The following is a 14,887-nucleotide window of genomic DNA, read 5'->3' on the forward strand; positions in this document are numbered from 1 at the left end:
TCATCTTTCAGCAGTCTGTAAAAAGAGAGCTCTGATTTCTTATTAAATCTATTTGTACAGTCACGCAACAGCTCTTTCACATTTTAGACTTTTGTGGCATTATAACGAAGACATAAATCGGGATACAAAATGTATGATGAATTGATGAAATTTAAAAAATTTTTTTAAATATAAATAAATAAATAAAAGGCAGAGTCCTCATCAGAGTCGTGCACTCATCTTCCTCCTCCTTGTCCAGCACTGCTATCAGGTCAAAGCCCATGAGGACCCTACTGATCCACAGGTCATATTACTTGGAGCATAGTTCTACACCGGATGCCCTTCCTGCTGCAACCCTCCCATTTCTGGGCTTGGGAAACAACCACTCACACCAATGAACAATTTAGAGTAGCCAATTAACCCAACCTGCATGTCTTTGGACTGTGGGGGAAACCGAGCACCCAGAGGAAACCCACACGGACACGGGCAGAACATGCAAACTCCACACAGCAAGAGCCCCGTCAGCTGAGAGATTTGAACCTGGAACCTTCTTGATGTGAGGCGACAGTACTAACCACTGCACCACCCAATCATCAAGCTTTAAGGAATGCTCGTGACTTCACTGTAGGTGGAAGTAACAGCACCAATTCCCGAAAACACAACAAAAGAACTTAGCAAAAGTAATATTTATGTTGATGAATAGGAAAATAAATGTTGCATTTTTTGGCAATAATTTAAAAAAATTAAAAATATCGAATCATGAACCCAATATCATGAATCAAATCAAATCATGAACTGGGTGAATCATTACATGCCGACTACCAAATTATCCTCCAAAAGGTGATGGGAATATCAATCAAGAATCACCGAGCCGAATTGTTTTAATAGTTATAATACACAGGGCCAAATTACTCAATTCTGATTGGTCAATCAAGGAGGGCTTTTTTCCTTAAAGGTCCCATGGCATGAAATTTTCACTTTCTGAGGTTTTTTAACGTTAAAATGAGTTCCTCTGACCTTCTTAAGTCACCCCAGTGGCTAGAAATTTCATAATGTGTAAACCAAACTATGCCCAACATTTGAGAATGGCGCGTCAAAACGGCGCGTTGATAAACTCTTCCCTTGCCTACGTCAGCAAGGGAGATGATCCCCACGCCCCCCCTCTGGATTCCCACCCACTGTATGGATTGCCCCGCCCAGTTGTAGTGAGGAGACCATAGAGGACACAACAACATGGCATCACCTAAGCGAGCGAAACATGGAAATTGCGCTGTACATGGATGTGACAACACAGAAAGGAGTCTGTTTTTACTGCCGACGGGAGAGCCCCTGAAGACGCAGTGGCTTAATTTTATTTACTTCAATAATACGCCGTCGAGTCTACCTAAGACAGTGTATGTTTGTCGGAAGCATTTTCCTGAGGAATGTTTCCACAACTTGGGACAGTACAGGGCAGGTTTTGCACATCAACCGTCACTGAAGCCTGGGTCCGTACCAAGCATCCCTGCCGCATCAGCCACAAACACCGAACAAGTAAGTGTATAACTGTTAAGTCGTTTTGCCGTGTTTTAAAATCAGTGCGTTAGCCTTGCAATGGCTACATTAGCTGTGCAGCTAACCGCTTCCTGCAGTTAGCCAGGTACTCTGCGCTACAAAACCAAAAAGCATGCAGCATGCTCTGTTATAATAGCCAATCAAAACAGTTTTTACAAAGACACCCACATTCTTTTTTTTTTTAAGTCACTCGTTCATTTTATTTGTTTGTTTGTTCAGTAAAAACCCAAACATTTGTTGAATTTATTTTATTTCCTCGCGTCGCACCTTAATGACGTCAGCGCGCGGTATTTTTCCCTTCGCGGTTTGTTCCTTCTCTCTCGCCATAGTAAGACGCCCACATCCACTTGTTCTGACCCACTGGAGGTGGCGTCACAGTGCTGTTAGCCAATCAGAGGTAACACGTTTACATGTCATGAATATTAATGATAAGACCCGCCCCCACCCTCTACCCTTCCCCGCCTCCTGCTTCTCATTAGCAAAACGACGCACTGGGAAAAGTGCTGAAACGGGGCTTTCTCCCAGGAGGCTATATCTACGTGCCGAGGGTTCATTTTGAGAAAGGCTGCGGATATAACATCCGGAAACCTCCACGAGCCCGTTTAAAGCATCAACAAACCACCATGCCATGGGTCCTTTAACACAGGGCCGTACTTCTGAAATGCTACTGGCTAGCTTGTTGCTTAGTTACGGTTACAAAAATTAGCAAATTTTGTCAACAAACTGGCTTTTGTAAAGAAGTTCCGATAATATTTTGTAAACCACTTTCAAAATCCTCGTGTCGTGTCGCCGTGTCATGATGAAAGACGCTTTAGAAACTGATTCAAACGTGCAAGATAGTCCCGCGCCCTGATTGGTTCAGAAAACGTCAATGACAAAATGTTGTCAACTTGAATGGCTTCCGAAGTATGAATTTGGCCCGATATATTATAAACAAGTAATCGTATGGTTCCTCGTAAAATTAAGGATCAATTTCACTCGTGATTTCAAAGTTTTGAAATTTCAAAACTTCGAAATCACTCATGAAATTAATCCTTAATTTTACTCGGCTCCATACGATTACCTATACTAATATGAGCAATTCCAGCGTTATGGACGTGACACTTGAACTCAAAATGGCAACAAATGACCCAGTGCATGTTTTATTGTCTCCCAGTATTTAAACAGGTGTTGCATATTTTAAGGCTGTACCATACTGGAGAAGTGATAGAACAAGAACAATTCCCATAGTACATCTAGGGCATGCCAGAAAATGCCAATAAAAGATGCGTTATGGATGTGACAGAAAAAGTATCACTTTTCTTGGGTGACTGTCCATTTTTATCAAACTCTGTGAAATCGTAAACCTAATGTCGAAATGGAGATATCCGTTTGATAGAGGGGTCCAAGGTGAATATTAAAAAATCTTTGTTTAAAATATTTTGTATTTCATGCAGAGTTTCGGAAGGAAAAGTCAGCGTTATGGATGTGACGAAATTCCGTTATGGATGTGATGCGTCTGAAATAGACATGGCATACGTTTAGAAAATCAGCAATTTAAACACCATAACCCTTTGAAAAACTCTCTAAATATCAGCTAAAACTATCAAAGTTCTTAAATAATATTTAGGATGGCTATTGTTTTGCTGTTTTGTGGATTTTAGCATACATTTCTGTGGCTTGTGGCAATAATATAGAATTGTACATGATCAAAGTTGATTTTAGCTTGGGTTTTACATTATAAGAAAGAAAGACTGACAGTGACGTATTAGGTTGGTTACAAATTGGTTCAACTTATTCACATCTGTAAAATACAGGCTTAGGTGAGATCTCTGGGAGTGGTTTTGATGTATTACATGTTGCTTTATTTTTGCATGGTGAGGTTGACATTTACATGGAATTGCCCATATACAGGTGATCATTTTTAAACAGTTTTTTTTAATAAGATTTTATTTAAAACGTCAAAAGCGGCACGCAAATGTAACGACTTCGAGGCGCGCACTTGTACGCTGAGTCACATAAAATACTTTGTTTTGAAATCAGTAAAATAAATCCTGATTCCACCTTAACTTTAACTACTTTTAGACCAAACTTCGTAGCATCTTTAGTGCTTTTAGGAACAGCGTTTTCTTTGATCATTTGTAATTCTTCATTTACGGTGACGAGGCGATTGGTGGCCATTTTGCCGAGTCGCTTGAGGTGACTGCTGAGAAACGGTCCGAATTTCAACCAATCGGCGCGCGGCATTTCCTATAAAACTCACTCGCGTATTTATACTCAAGTCAATGAACTACTTCCTCAATAGCCTGCGTTTCTTATGTAATAATTCTGGACTTTTTAAGTGTCGTTTTCATTCCTCGTTATGAATCATCATGGTAGATTTCCAAATTACTAACCAGGCATATGGTCTGTGTGTGACATTAGTCACTCATACAACTCCTCTGGTGTCACTTGTAGGAAAGGAACTGAGACTTAAACGATCAATCAATTCCTTCGTAGGGAGGAGACTGCTGACACGATGTTAACCCCAAACCGATGGAGCAACAGCACTCGGACACTAAAATGCGATCGTTCAGAAACTGCAGCCGCAAGCAGAAACACTTCCGCTAGTGTGTCGATAAAAAGAGTTCCTGGGTGAGAAGCGATTACGCCATCCACCCAAACTGCAGTAACACTCCTCGCTCGGATCGCACCCGAGGCCAGAAAATCAATGCGATTGGCTGCGAGGTCGATCTGACCGAATCTTAGAGATGGGCGTGTTCCATAAATCTCCTTTGAGAGGAAAAGAGACTGTAGGTATACTCACATTTTAATGTTCTCGTGGTACTGCTTCGTATCAGACGGCTGGTTATACAGCGGCTGAGAGAAAGAGAAAAAGAGGTCAGGTTCAGTTTCAGAGACACAACACCCATCTCTATATCTGTCCATATTTCTATCCGAGGTAAACCTGTGACCATCGAACAAAGAGAATGAAATGAATAGAGGCTTTGATTGAAAAAAAAAATTAAATTAAATTAAACCCATAGACACACCAAGCTCCGTGGAAACACGACACCTACGATTACCAAATACACTGCAGCAGTAAATTCGAGAGAACAGGGGAGTGGTTTATGATGAGGAATTAAAGTGAAAATTGAACCTCATGTTCTAACCTCAAGACGTCAGTTGAAAGGGGGAACTAGAGGACTTTGCAAGGAAATCCCCTGATATCCTCAATTAGCCTTCTGACAATGAGCTGCCTATGAAACTGTGCGGTCGACTGTTCTACAGGTGATTATCAAATTCTGCTGAGTAATGCACTTTAACCATCGGGGGAAAAAAAAAAAAAAAAACATAAATGATGTACAGCCTGCCTTACAATGGACAATAAGTCACTCCAATGAGCATTCATTCATTCGTTCTATCAATTATCGATATCGCTCATATGCGTTGCAGGTGGTACGCGAGCTTGAGCCGATCCCAGCTGACTTCGGGCGAGGTTTTTATTTATTTATTTATATTGAACCACATCAGCTTCCCCTTCACAGAAGGGTGCTGTTCTCCCTGTGGTCAAACTTACAATTCCTTAAATTTTTTTTAACATAGACATGCATTTTTACAGACTGTACAAACAAAAACATAAAATAAAAACAAAAAAGGAAATAAAATTTGTTTCAAATATGTTGGTCCCATCAATTAGTCATCGTACCACATATCCTATTTATAGAGGAACAGAAAATAATCATATATTTTGAGTAAACAAATGCCGCTTTTCCACTACCAAAGCGGCTGATTTGGGCTGAGCCGTGCCGTGCTGAGTTGGGCTGAGTCGGGCTGAGCAGGGCTGTTGGAGTTGCATTTCGACTACAACCGCGCTGAACCGTGCTGGATGGAAGTGGGTGGACACATTGGGTGGAGTTAGCGACAGTGGGTGGACGTTACGTGATGTCGTTAAGCGGCGCAAACAGTGACATCAGTGAGCTTTTAAGCGGTAGTCTCACGACCCGGATAGTAAACAATAAACATGGAGGACATAGAGTCGTTAGTGTTGCTGGTCTTGGTGCTGTGGCTTGTTGTCACCGAAAACGCCAAGAGATACTGGCAAGAGCGTATAGATGAGGCGAGGCGCATAAGGCTTCAGAAATTCTCGCAATTCGTAATTCTTCTTCTTCCGGGTTTACGGTGTTTACAGATCCCAGCGCGCTCGCGGGGCGTGTGTGGGCATGTGAGGACACTCCTCCTCACCAATCAGTGCACAGGGGAGTGTCTGCTCACGCCCCCAGCCTCACTCGGCTCGGTTTGGCTCGCTTCAGCCCCACTCCAAAACCGTGCGAGTTTTGGGTGCTAAGCAGGGCTGAAGCGAGCTGAGTCGTGCTGTTCTGAGGTAGTCGAAACGCACTATAATGGTATTTCAAGAATTTCAAGACAAGCAAGTGTACAAAGTCATTTTGGAGGGGAAAATTTTTCAGGGAAAGAAAAATGGTGGTGGCGGCGCAGTGCTTAGCACTGTCGCTTCACAGGAAACAGTTCCCGGTTCCGAACCTGCAGGGTTTTATGCGTGGGTTTCTTCCAGGTGCTCTGGTTTCCTCCAGCAGTCCAAAGACATGTGGATTCGGCCAGTTAGCTAGTCTTTATTCATGGGTGCGAGTGCGAATGAACGAACGAACGAATGTCGCTGGTGACCTGTCCAGGGTGTGTATTTTAATGGTGGTTTTTCAGATGTTAGAGAGATGAATTGTGGAGTTCCACAAGGGAGTTTATAATGGTATTTTTTGGGGCTGTAGTTAGATGCGACCAAACTCTTCCGCGTTTTTCCTGTTTACATAGGTTTATATGAGCAGTGATATGAAACAAGTTCAGTTACACAAATTGAAACGTAGCGATTTTCTATGCTATGGAAAGTGCGCACTATAATGACAGGCGTACTAACACCTTCTGCGCGCTTCGGCAGCGCATTGATACAGAGCTCAGATATCAATGCGCTGCCGAAGCGCGCAGAAGGCGTTAGTACGCCTGTCATTATAGTGCGGACTTTCCATAGCATAGAAAATCGCTACGTTTCAATTTGTGTAACTGAACTTGTTTCATGTCACTGCTCATATAAACCTATGTAAACAGGAAAAACGCGGAAGAGTTTGGTCGCATCTAACTACAGCCCCAAAAAATACCATTGGCCATGCTGAGCCTAGCTACATTGCTAACAGGAGTGACAGCGCGTCTGACTGCGCCTGACTGACTGGGAGGTCGCGCAAAGCTCGGACAGGTACGGAGCAGCTCGTCTCAATTCAGATAAGAGCATATTTCATTATGGAAATACGGTGGACTGTTCCTTTAACTGGTAACCAGTTCAATGTTTTTAACATATCAGACACTCTTGTTCTGAAAGAACAATTGAGCACTATATGTGCAGCTTTGTTTTGCGCAACCTGTAGCCTTTGAAGATTATTTTCTGACGCGTTTGACCATATTACAGTACAATAGTCCATCTGAGATAGAACCACAGCCTGCATTAATTGCTTAACAAAGCATCCTGGTTAATATTTTCTACAATATCTAATTGCAGCCATTCCTCTCCCCATTTTCTTCACCATTTCATTTACATGACTCGTCCACGACATTCTGCTATCAATCAACACACCAAGTAATTTCACTTCTGTGACCTGTTCTATTGTTTTATCATCTATTTTTACATTCAGTTTTGATTCGACTCTCCCTCCCCGTTTAGAGGACAGTACTATACATTTTGTTTTGTCAACATTTAGAACCAATTTATTTAAATTAACCCATTTCCTTATCAATACAAGCTCATCATTTAGGATTTTTTCTAACTCATTTGATGCTGAGGCTGCTACATAAATAGTAGAGTCATCTGCATACATAGTAATGGACGACTGTTGGGAAATTAAAGGTAAATCGTTAGTAAATATAGAAAATAATAATGGCCCTAAACAACTCCCTTGTGGAACTCCACAATTCATCTCTCTAACATCTGAAAAACCACCATTAAAATACACACCCTGGACAGGTCACCAGCGACATTCGTTCGTTCATTCGCACTCGCACCCATGAATAAAGACTAGCTAACTGGCCGAATCCACATGTCTTTGGACTGCTGGAGGAAACCAGAGCACCTGGAAGAAACCCACGCATAAAACCCTGCAGGTTCAGAACCGGGAACTGTTTCCCGTGAAGCGACAGTGCTAAGCAGTGCGCTGCCACCACCATGTTTCTTTCCCTGAAAAACTTTCCCCTCCAAAATGACTTTGTACACTTGCTTGTCTTGAAATTCTGTTTGTGCAACACTCGAACCACAAAGTGTAAGCCAAGCGCTTGTATTTATTTACACTCAGCAGTTTTGTAACCAGAGCGTCAGAAGCTCACACGGCCGTACCGTGAGACACCAGACTCTTTGATAATTAGCAGAGTTGCTCTTCATGAGAACAATTTGATCTTCAAAATAAAAAACAAACAAACGAACAACCAGAATCAAAATCCAGTGAAAACTCAGGGAAGAGTGGGGATTTTTGTGAATTGTGAACAGCTGGATGGACAGACAGACAGACACCACGTGATGGCAATAGCTCACCGGCTAAGTAACGTTTTAAGTCAAACACGCGTTGTTTTCATGGGCGCAGATAGAGGGGGGGACGGGTGGGATTTGCCCCACCCAGATTTAAATTCACCTCGTTCGGTCCCCCCCACTTATAGGGAGGAAAAAAAACGTCTATGCTGTCTTTCTTTGCATAAGGCAAACCTCACGGAAAAATCAAAAGACTAATTACCATTCGGTTTATTGAGGTGCACAGCAGTACATACATAGTTGCAACAACTCGCATAAAACAAAACAAATACTGATATTCGGTTGGTTGAGCTGCACAGACTGCACAGGTTGCGAGCTCGAGCTTGGTCGCCCACAAGTTTGACAGGCATATCGGGGACAGCTCCTAGTTCAGGACCCCAACACGGCATGATGAAGGGTGCCAAACAGAAAAGGCAGAAAACGATTGCATCGTTTTTTCAAAAAACAACGACTGTAAGTAAACTGTGCCTTACTTTATCATATCACCTTGCGATTTTTTGATAGTCTGTTCAAAGTAATGTCGTAGTGAAAGTAAAATTGTACGGAGTAGAGATGCCTTTCTGGTAGCCTCCTTCTTTCGGTGGCAGCCTGTAGATACAGTGCTCAGAAGGCAGTTTTCATGTTTAATCTGGTGTTCCCTGCCATAATTTCAGCGAGCATATTGTTTCATAAGGAAACTTTGCGAAGAGTTGTTGACTGACTGCCGCTCACGCAACACACAGGCATAGTTAGAAAGTCAACACATGTTGACAACACATGTTGGGGGTGGTTTGCTGGCAGCTTTGTCCCCCCAGTTCAAAAAACGTATCTGCGCCCCTGGGTGTTCTGCTCGAGTGCTGTAGGCTGCAGAAACGGAGCTTAAATTAAATGCTGTGTCTATACAGCATCTATACCACTCCGATCTCTTACACCTTAAGCCTAGGTCACAACCGGACATACGATTTTTTGGCCGTACGATTTTTGGCGTTTCCCAAATCGCTGCGGTTTTTTTGTTCGTGGAGAAAGACGCACGTTGGCCGTAAGTTTGTCTTGCAACCTGAAAAAAACGTAAGCGCCCGTAGAGTTTGTTTGACATGACAAAGAACCTCTGCGGCCGGTCTGCGGCCAGTCTACAGCTCGAAAATCAGCACGTCACACGCGCACCCTCCGTGCGTTTCACGCGCGCCTTCTGTGCGTTTCTTGCGGGGGTTTTTTTTGGGGGGGGGGGCTTTTTCCACCTTTATTGGATAGGACAGTGTAGAGACAGGAAATGAGCAGGAGAGAGAGACGGGGAGGGATCGAGAAATGACCTCGGGTCGGAATCGAACTCGGGTCCCCGGATTTATGGTATGGCGCTTTATCCACCTGAGCCACGACGCCCCGTTTCTTGCGGTTTTTTTGCACGTAGACCGGCCGTAGAAGCATGTACGGCCGGTTGTGACCGAGGCTTTATAGGAGGAAAAAACAAACAAAACAAAAACAAACATGGAGAAATGCTAGCTCTTGCGTAGTGTATAAATTAGCATACTTCCTGGATACCTAACCAGGCACATGACTATTAGGAGTAGGGATGTGCACAGCTATTCAACTAACCAGTAACTGCTGGTAAAGAAAGGCTGTAAAAGAAAGGTAGAAATAATGAGAGAGAGAGTATAAGTAAATGTGAGAGAGAAAAACAGAGAAACAGAAAAAGTGAGGAGAGCTGAAGACTCACCAGCTCCACTCGGGGTCCCAGTCCCTCGAGGATACGATGAGCCTCCTCTGCTTTTTTCTGTTCAGGAAAAAAACACACACACACACACACACACACACACACACACACACAAATGGTCTCCAGTCACCATGGCAACACACCTCCTGTTCACCCTGGCACTTGCTCATACACAACAAACAGAGCTTAGTGACACCACACACCTCAACATAATCACTTTCTCTGTGTGTGTGTGTGTGTGTGTGTGTGTGTGTGTGTGTGTGTGAGAGTGAGGTCAATCCCATCAGATGAAAGAGAGTGAGATACCGGCCACTTTCCCTCCCTGACGCTGTGCTGAGTGAAGTCACTCGCTCCGACTACATCTTGGCAAACCCTCACACAGGAGAAACCCAAACTCTGAAACCACCGCGTGTTCACACAACCACCTCGCACGTGTCCCGACACGAACTCGCCTCAACTACGGCTACGCAAATAATCCTGTTTCGATCCTGAGCACAAGTCTGGCTCCCTGAATTAATTCCACCCGACTGGCTGCGCTGTTGACGAGCCAAAATTGTTGGACGTTTCAACGTCAGCGCTCGAATCTGATTGGCCGCAAGGTGGTGATTCACTTTCCGACGACAGCTGAGACGACGGTTCGCTGTAATACGTTACGGTTTCCATGGTAACCACTCGCACAGGGACTCGAGTTAAGAACGTGTGTACTTGTTAAGACGTTCACGGAAGGCGTCTCCAGTGTCAGGATCAAAATATCACATCATGAAGACAATCGTGGTGTATAAACGCTCAGTTTCCCCCGATACAGCAGCGTCACACTGCAAAAAATACATAATTTGGTTTATTCACTGCATACTTTTTTTAATTTAAAGTCAAAAGAATAAAAAATTTTTAGTTTAGATTTGTAAACATTTTACGATTAAGTACAATCAACTCGGCTGCTTTTTAAAAAAAAAAAAAAAAACCCCATCCCACCAATTTAACGATATTGATTGATTTTCATGTCGGCTAGCCATACTGGCGAGAGAATGTTATAATTCTCATTCTTTAAAGAATAAACCACTGTAATCATTAGCAAAGGATGGCATACAAGCAGAATTAAAAAAAAAAAAAAAAAAAAAATCACAGCACCCCAGTGTTGATAGCTTTCCCATCACGGCATGACCCCAATTGTTTTATTCTTTGTTTGAACATCATGTGACTTTTTGCCTCCGAGTTCACTTCTGGTTTCCAAGTAACGTGCAACAATCAAAGATGACGTCCAAGCCACGTACACGAACATTCCACATCTGACTGTTAATGGACGAGAACCAAAACCAAAAATGAGATATCAAGAAAAAAATATAAATAAATTATATATGCGCACAATGGATTGGACCCCGACAGCTTTATTTAAAAAAAAAAAAAAAGCTTCTCGTGTCGAGGGTGAATTTCGGGTACGTGTTGCGCATTTATAAATATCCACAGTCATAAACGACACTTCATGGCCTCGCTGATCTAGACCTCTGGGTGTAGAGAGCCACTAGGGGGAGCACCAACATTAAACATGAGAACGTTGTTCTGCGTGCATCTCGTCCTGCCATAACGCTCACGCTGAGTGAAAACAGGTGTTAATAGTTGCTTGGAGCTGGAGCGTGCTTGTGGTTATGGTTAGGCATTGCAGTAGGAGGAGCATGTGTGTGGGAATGATTCAGCACATCTGGCAGCGTCATGTCTGACTCATTGTGGGGGTTTTGAGGGACTCGAGGGGAGTGCACCGGGTTCAGCCATAATCGCGTTATTCTACATTAGACGTTTTACGAGGAATGTGTGTGGTTTGACTTACAGTGACACACACACACACACTTTCCTTAAACTACACACATCTGCACCAGACTGGGTTTCGCATTCATGATCAGGATGTCTGCATCCCAAAAGGATCCCCTGCAAGAGTCGAAAGGTACAAGGGGTAACCGATATGACCGAAAATATCATATCGTGATACCGGTGGCATTTCTACGATACTTACCATGCATCATAATACATCATAAAATAAAAAAATAAACAGGTTATTTAAAGGTGCATAAAAATAACGCTGATGAAACTATAAAAATACTTTTACAATATGAAATTTTCTAGATAAAATGAACATCCAATTTTTACCTGCTGAAAGTATATAAAAAAAAATACACAAAGTATTTAAAAATAAATAAGTCATGATATCTGCGATATCTCAGTAAAATGTATCGTGACAATTTATCACAATATCCATATTATGATATAAATCATAATCACCCAGCCCGAGGTAAGATCGCTGCGTTGCCATGTTTTCGATTTAGCAGGACGTAAAACATGCACCAATCTGTTTTTTGTTGTTCTTTTCACTTTAGGATGTGCTGTTAGAGGAAAATCAACAACAGGGTGATGTGATTTTAATCTGTTTACAGCTACAACGTCCGCGAAACAACTTATCGCTGACGTTAGAGCAGGACCAAACAGTTGCTCCTGCACCAGCTTCTCTTTAAGCTATTAAGACAAAAAAAAATTTTGTTACAATAATCTCGGACACGAGACTGTCCGCAAAGTTGAAATCAGGGCTTTGAACCGGTTCAAGGAACGAAAACAAAAACCGGGAACTTTTTCTATTTCACATGGAACAGAAACGAAACCAGAAACTTTATTATTTTTTATGTTCTGGAACAGAAACGCTTATTAAAAATTATGGTAACCGGTTAATACCGGTTTTTATTTCGTTCCTCAAACTTTCTGTAGCCTACAAATAAAGTCATTCTTCTCCTGCGCAAGTTTCTATGACCCGCTGGGGTTCACTTCCTGTGTGACGTTCGCTGACTGAATGGAGAGAGCGGGAGGGTGGACTACTATCACGTCTCCACGTGATAATAAGTGAGTAAGTGCATTACTGAGTGTCTGAGCAAAGAAGAGCCTGAACGATGCAACCTCCCTATTGGCTGTTTGTAAAAATGTATCAGTTGTTGGCCTTCCCACGGGAATCATCGCGGGCTCGAGAGGCTCGAGAGACGAGACCTGACGAGTTAGTTCGTTGGTAGCAAAACAAAATGTCTGGACACAAATCGGGTTTTCAGAAAAGGAAAGAAAATAAACGGAGGGTTGAAAATACAAAAAAGGAGGCAGAAAATGCAAAACGAGTTTTAAGGTAGGACAAATGGTTACTTTTTAAGGCAGCCCGCCGTGGCTGCAAGCTTTCAGTTGTGTCATTGAATGGTTAGTTTTCTGAGGCAGCCCACCGTGGCTGCCTGCAGGCTTATTTATTATAGCCCATTTAGTTAAAATAGTTGATATAAAATGTTTATAGTTATAGTTATGTGATGGTTGTCCTGATTTAGACTTTTTGGGGGGGGGTTGCGTGATGTTGCACCCGGGTCCAGATTAGGGCAGAACCGGCCCTGGCTACATTTCAGGTGTAGTTTGTTTTATGTATGTATGTACTTGCATAGATGTGTACTTGGTCTTCCAATATGGCGCCTAACAAAATCTCGCGGCGCGGTGACGTCATGCGGTAGCCCTCTATAGGGCCTGACTAGCCTTTGGTAACACACTAAACGAATTATCTTTCATTTTTGGCACTTTTTCTGTTTGTGTAGATGGGAAGACATACTGAGAATCCAGATCGCCAACATTTGAAATAATAATTGTTTTGAATTATTTCTTGTCTTATTTAATGAAGGTTGTAATAGAATTAGCCTACATTTGGCTTAAGCTGGATGAGACAGAGACATAATTTTATAGCCATTTGTTAAACAGCTGACAGGGAACGTAATTAACCGTTCCGGGAACGAAATTTTTTTGTTCTAACCGGTTCGGGAACGTCTATTTAATGGTGGAACCCAAAACCGGAAACGTTAAAATTCCGTTTCTGTTCGGAACGAACCAATAGGAAAAAAATTCTGGTTCAAAGCCCTGGTTGAAATAAACCTTTCGTAACACACACGCACACCAAAAAAATAAAATAAAATTTCACGTCGTGATTAGCAAAGGAAAAAAATAAACACTTTTCCACAAATCTGTTTTTCACCGTAAACATCTCTGTGAATGAGCCGTTACTATAGAAAACGATAGCGCATTAGAACGAGTGCATTAATAATATGTGGTTTGCAGCTGCACTACTGTCAAAGCTGCTGCTATAGAAAATTAATCAACACCTTCTGACCAGTCAGAATGGATATCTCCTGAGTATCGCTCATTTTATCCATCCATGTGTTTTGCCTCCCCTCACGTCAGTTGTGTGTGTGTGTGTGTGAGTTACCCGGTTCTCATCGTATATGATCTGGACGAGGCTGCGGTGTTTGGCTTCGCTGGGTGGAGGAGAAATGTTGCGCTCCGGCTCTTGGGGCTTCGCAGCCTCTTCCTCCAGCTGTTGCTAAACAAACAAACAAAAACAGACACTTTAGGGGGGGACTTTAAAAATCAGGTCACACAAAAATCATCTCAGTTGCTTGAGTTGTTGCCATGACAGTAAAATACCACCCCTATGCCTCAGCACTGACTCCCACACACACACACACGATTCCTGCGAAATCCTCCATCGCAACAGTGCAGATAAGTGATGCAGTGGTGACCAAGTAAAATGGAAATCTCACAGGAAGTTCCTTGTGCGGGCGGCACGGTGGTGTAGTGGTTAGTGCTGTCGCCTCACAGCAAGAAGGTCCAGGTTCGAGCCCCGTGGCCGGCGAGGGCCTTTCTGTGTGGAGTTTGCATGTTCTCCCCGTGTCCGCGTGGGTTTCCTCCGGGTGCTCCGGTTTCCCCCACAGTCCAAAGACATGCAGGTTAGGTTAACTGGTGACTCTAAATTGAGCGTAGGTGTGAATGTGAGTGTGAATGGTTGTCTGTGTCTGTGTCAGCCCTGTGATGACCTGGCGACTTGTCCAGGGTGTACCCCGCCTTTCGCCCGTAGTCAGCTGGGATAGGCTCCAGCTTGCCTGCGACCCTGTAGAACAGGATAATGAGATGAGAGGAGATCCTTGTGTGGATAATTCCTGGGAAACGATCAGACAATCATGTGTGAAAAGGAGCTTATACGTTGCTGGGAAAGATGACTGGGTCTTGACTATTTATCCGACACCTTTCACCACTCCTGATTCATAAAACAGCACGGTGGAGCAATGGGAGAA

General features: G+C 43.0%; 1 protein-coding gene across 5 annotated transcripts in view; it reads right to left on the reverse strand.

Annotated features, from left to right (window-relative positions):
• The window catches only part of ncor2 (nuclear receptor corepressor 2), a 249,351-nt gene that overhangs the window by 131,748 nt on the left and 102,716 nt on the right, over nt 1-14,887 (reverse strand). For all 5 annotated transcript variants that reach the window (XM_060931244.1, XM_060931245.1, XM_060931247.1 and 2 more), the window contains exons 6-8: nt 14,023-14,136; nt 9,765-9,821; nt 4,319-4,371 (exon numbers count right to left, since the gene is read on the reverse strand). In XM_060931244.1, coding sequence (XP_060787227.1) covers nt 4,319-4,371; nt 9,765-9,821; nt 14,023-14,136 — 224 coding nt within the window. The remainder of the gene's footprint in view (nt 1-4,318; nt 4,372-9,764; nt 9,822-14,022; nt 14,137-14,887) is intronic.

Source organism: Neoarius graeffei, chromosome 10 (assembly GCF_027579695.1).
Source record: "Neoarius graeffei isolate fNeoGra1 chromosome 10, fNeoGra1.pri, whole genome shotgun sequence".
NCBI lineage: Eukaryota > Metazoa > Chordata > Actinopteri > Siluriformes > Ariidae > Neoarius > Neoarius graeffei.